Below are 5,099 nucleotides of genomic sequence, written 5' to 3' on the forward strand. Positions count from 1 at the left end.
AAATATATTTTTTCATCTCCTTGATCTTTCATTTACATAAAAAAAAATTATTGGCATAAACGTTGCAGGTGAATGTCATTGCAACGTGAATGTTCCGATCCTAATGCGAATGCTGCGGGATCAATATATGGATCAATCGTAAAAATTGACGCCTCAACATGGCTTAAAAAACCAGATTTGAGAGAACAGGAAGATATTCCAAATATTAAAAAGGGACTCTTGATGGTCATTCGCCTTGACCCTGGTACATCTCCAGGCATAACTTTTGAGATAAGTTTATGTCTGGAGTACCAGTGTCAAGGCGAATGGCCATCCAGAGTCCCTTTTCAATATTTGGTCGGAATATTACCGCAACAAAGGACAATTCAGGCATTGACCCAAAACTCTCAAGCTCCCCAAAAGCTTGATAAACGACCAATTTCAAATTTAATGTCTTCTCTCCGAAAGATAGCCCAGTTTCTCCGCACGAGCCCCACTCGTGCGGGGGGTGCAGTTTGGAATATAAAAATTCCTGTGATCAGGTGGACTCGAACTCGGTTCCTCGGGATTACGAGTCTGGCGCTTTACCACAAGACCACACTGCCACCCAATTTACTACATACAAATACAACTATATACAGGCAGCTCGGCCTGATAACAAGGTCAGATAACGACCATTAGGAAGAATATAACGAAACTTTTGTATCCATGTAATGTGCAAAATCTACAAAATACAATTTTATATCCGCGTACTCCGCGTCCGTGCGCTTCCTCGTTCGCGGCACATTCTCATTCTTATATCTTTTTATTTTTGTTCCTGAAACGCAAGCGTGTGCATTCTCGAGCCTCTTCCTGGATCGCGCTCTCTCGCGCTCGGTTCTCGGAGGGAGAAAGCAGGAAAACAAATAAGTACGTGGCGCGTGAAAGCGGCGGGCGGCGGTACGAGTGCGAGCTCGCCGGTGCGCACTCAGCGCACTGCGCGTGGCAGTTGCGCGAGCGCGCATGCGCTACCACGTACCACTGTTGTGACTTGACACCTCGCCAACGAGACCGATCGACGCGACGCACATTGTGTGTACTCCAGTAACTCCAGTTGCGCCGTTCTCCAGCCAACTTCAGTGCCTTCCGAGCAGCTTGTTATCTCTCTTTCTCTTTCTTTCTCTCTCGCGCGCTCTTTCTCTCTCTCTCTCTCTCTCTCTCTCTGTCACTTGGTGCGTGCGCGCGCGTTTGTGTGCGCGTGTGTGTGTGTGTGTGTGCGTTGCTCTGTCGTTGATCGCGTTTACGTTTGCACCAGTTTTCGCCGCGAAATGTCGTCCGGCAGCTGGGAGCTGGTCAGCAGGAAGAAGGACAGGAGCAACGACAAGTCGACCAAGCTGACGAAGGCCGAGAAGAAGAAGTTCATCGAGAACGCGCCGAAGGTCGAGGACTTCTGTGAGTCGCCTGTCATAACCTGGCCCGCTTTCTACTCCTCCGGGCGAGTAGCCTTCCTAGCTTCCGCTCCAATTCTCCGAAACTTCGTCGATTCGTCAGCGACGTATCGCCGGGAGAACGATGTGACCCCGAGTGATCGTCCGACCTGTCTGAAATCGCGCGTGAAACGCGTGAAGAGAGGGTTGCAATATGGTACTGGAGTGTGTGCACTTTGCGACCCTCGTTCTGCAATCAATTCTTTTTTTGATACAGGCTGCGGTCCATTTCATGCTACAAATGCTTTGAAACGTTCTTCCTCGTCTTCTTTCTTCACTGAAAGAAAGAAGAAGAGGTATGCTTCGAAACATTTGTAGTGTTAAACAGACTGCAGCTATATACAGATATGGGAATACTTATAGTCTGCAATAAATCATCCCTCTAGAGTTATCTTGCAAGCCTAAAGGATAATTTATCTCAACTTGGAGCTGTCTTGCAAATAGGCAGCTCCTTACTTATTTATACTTAATTTTTTACTTAACTTTTTACTCCTGCGTCAAGAAAGTTATACGTCTGACCTAATATGTATGTGATTTTAGTGCCGTTAAGTCAAGTAAAGACCCTGTACGACAACCTGGATGGAAACAAGGAGAATAAGAAGCCTGCCAAGACGCAGGGAAAAGAGCATAAGACAAAGGAGAATGAGGAGAGGAAAAAGCAACAGCAGAAGCAGCAGCAGCATGTTGAGAAGAAGAAACAAGAGCAACCACCAAAAGAGAAACCTCCAAAAACCATTAAGGATGCCCTGAACGCGGTAAGACTCTCTAGCTTTAGAGTTTGACGGGAGATATTTGCTGTTAATCTCTTTTTATATGGATATTTTTATTTTTATCTATATCTATTCATTAGAGATAAAGAACCATATGTCCAGTTTTAGTCAAAATGGAGTTAATGCATTATATATTTTACAATATATCAAGAGTTTGAATTGTATAATAGTATAAATGTCTATTATGTTTATTATTACTAGTTCCTAAGATATAACGTTTAGAAAAAGTCTTATTGAAAATGTTCATAGTGCCTTAATTTGGTCAAATGTAGCTGTTATTAGCAGTTGTACTGTTAAACATGTCAGTTAAATTACTTTATTAAGAACTCAATAAATCAAGTTGCTACTTTTATTTTATAACTAAAAAAATATACTAATATTTCCTTATTTAAAACTTTAAACTTTGTTCTCTCTAAATTCATAATAATGGAGATATGATTCTTTATTTCTAAAGTGCAGATACATATATCGTATGCATATTTAAGAAAAATATAAATTAATTCCGTTTTATTTCAAATTGCTATGGTTTCATGGAAACATGGAGTTAATTCGGCATATTATTAATTAATTCTTTAACAACGCACGCAGATTAATCCGGAGGAGCTCGATGAACTTCTGGCCACTGCGCAAGTAAGATTTCCCGAGGCTCCCTTACTCTGGCTGAAGGAGCTCGATGCCTTCCTCAACATTAAAATACCCATCATCAAGGAAGATACGATACTCTCAGGAAAATACAAGGATTACCCGTTAAGTTTAGTACCTAAGGCGATCTCTTCCATATTGGAGCGAGCGGTGGAGATGACCGGCCAGCAGACCATACAAATTTTTTACGAGAACACTCTCACGGCGATGGCCACCGACATGGTCAAGGGACTCCCCGTCGTCGGTCACAAGATATTTTTACAGCTGCTAGCGCATTTAAATCCCGAGATGACCGCCGCCAACATTCCCAAACTGATCAACATAAGGAACTCTTATGAGAACAGAAAAAACGTTGGACTGTCCTTGTTGTGGGCTTGGTCGCAGGCCGGCCAGAAGAATCTTGCGGTCGGCTTGAAGATTTGGCACGAGGTAATGTCACCGATGCTGGAGACGAAGGGCTACGCCAACTACGTCGTGGAAATCCTCAGCGATCTCGTCTTCTGGCACGGCCATGACAACGTCCACGATCTCAGTCTGGATCTGTACCTGAGCATCATCACGGATATCTATTCTCAAAGGTTCCAAAACATTGTATCCACGAATTTCGCCCTTGGAGCGAGTATTGACAAGTTGAGAGTAAGTAACGCAAGCGTGAGTTTTAAGACGGCGTCGTATTTTAATTAATCGTAAAAACGATATGTAACACGCATGTTCAACTTGGCGATACACCTCGGTACGCGTCAGCGAGATCAATAACGTCGATATGTCTTTTGCAGTCGATACTGTTCAGGAACAAGGACATATGCTACACGAAATTGTTTGAAATGTTAATGGGGAAAGTGTCGCAGAAATCGGATCCGAACTACAGGCACGAGTTGATTGAGGCTCTCACGGACTGTCTTGTCACGGAACCTCTTTGCTTCACTATTTGGAGTTCCATTTACACCAAGCATTTATACCCGTCCAGTCTTCTTCTATCAGATATTAGTAAGCACTCGCGCTTTTCTCACGTGCTAAAATAGATATATTCATGCAAAATAAAAAAAATATAAAAATTTGTGTTTTTACAGGTTGTAATTTTGAAGCTAGGTTAAAAACGCAGTTCAAAACTAAGCATTTCAAAGAAACCCTCGCAACTATCCAAAACAATAGTGAAAAGTGGAAAAAGGCCAAAGACGAAAACCTGGCGCTCACATGCAAGAAAACGTCTCAGGTGAGTTTTCTCTTACACATTTTTATAATGAAATTTTATCAGGATGTGTGAAGTAAAGGAAGGAAAACAAGAAAATAAAATTCGTGTTGCAGAGTACAGTATAAATAAATTTATATTTAAAATTTTTAATTATATTGAAGGATGCGGTCGTATTAAATAACGCACATATTTATGACAATTGCGGTTACATAAAACATATTATCATCGTAAATAATTATCACCTGATAATATATCGAAACGTATCGTCTGATAACATATCACGTTTACGTTTCGCTTTCATTTCAATATACTTAAATATCTCTTATAACACGCTTATCTCTTACAGAGAGTAAAAAGACCGACATACTTTTAAGCAATAACCATGTGCTATATCGGTGTTATTCACCGAGAGAAATTTATTTGCCCATCGTCGCCTGAGATGTTGAAACTTGATTACCGTTTTACCAAACGGGTGAATTCGATAGGAAATATTTCTTCCATTATCTTATATAATAAGAATCATGCAGAGAAAAAAATTTATTTCATTAAGAATCGCATGTATCTCGTTTACAAAGGCTTACAGACCTAAACGGTAAATGTCAGAGATGACACAGGCGAGAAAAAATTACTATACAATTATTGGGTCCAACTGATCGTTAGATCCAGTTGCGTCGTAAAATTCGAAGCGCGACATTCCTCTCTAACAATGCGACTCCGCCCATGACAATGATCGCGTGCGCAACGAGGTAACAAACATAACTTGCACGTATCGCATTTAATGTGACATATCATATGTGTTCCCGCGATGCCCGAGGCAACACTTTCGTGAGCTCGTGAATGGAAAATTTATCCGCTCCGGCGCGCGAACGTGCAGTCATGGGTAATTAAACTTAGAAAGCATTTCTTTCGGTGAATTCCTAGACCTTCGCCGATCACGCGAGTCTCGGGAATCTCGCGCTTCCTATCCCGCAACTTTCGATTTTATTGCCACAATTGTGTATTATGAAGATAGATATATATCTGTATCTTAGAGGTAAAGGATCGTATGTA

At 41.6% G+C, this 5,099-nt stretch overlaps 1 protein-coding gene across 1 annotated transcript in view; it reads left to right on the forward strand.

Moving 5' to 3' along the window:
- The first annotated feature begins 1,016 nt into the window (after window positions 1–1,016).
- LOC112456328 (transmembrane protein 214-A) overlaps window positions 1,017–5,099 on the forward strand; it is an 8,231-nt gene continuing 4,148 nt past the window's right edge. The window contains exons 1-5 of the mRNA XM_025018787.1: window positions 1,017–1,410; window positions 1,986–2,200; window positions 2,804–3,493; window positions 3,634–3,844; window positions 3,928–4,070. Coding sequence (XP_024874555.1) covers window positions 1,287–1,410; window positions 1,986–2,200; window positions 2,804–3,493; window positions 3,634–3,844; window positions 3,928–4,070 — 1,383 coding nt within the window. The 5' untranslated portion in view covers window positions 1,017–1,286. The remainder of the gene's footprint in view (window positions 1,411–1,985; window positions 2,201–2,803; window positions 3,494–3,633; window positions 3,845–3,927; window positions 4,071–5,099) is intronic.

This window comes from Temnothorax curvispinosus, unplaced genomic scaffold, assembly GCF_003070985.1.
Source record: "Temnothorax curvispinosus isolate PA1 unplaced genomic scaffold, ASM307098v1 QBEX01006740.1, whole genome shotgun sequence".
Classification (NCBI taxonomy): Eukaryota; Metazoa; Arthropoda; class Insecta; order Hymenoptera; family Formicidae; genus Temnothorax; species Temnothorax curvispinosus.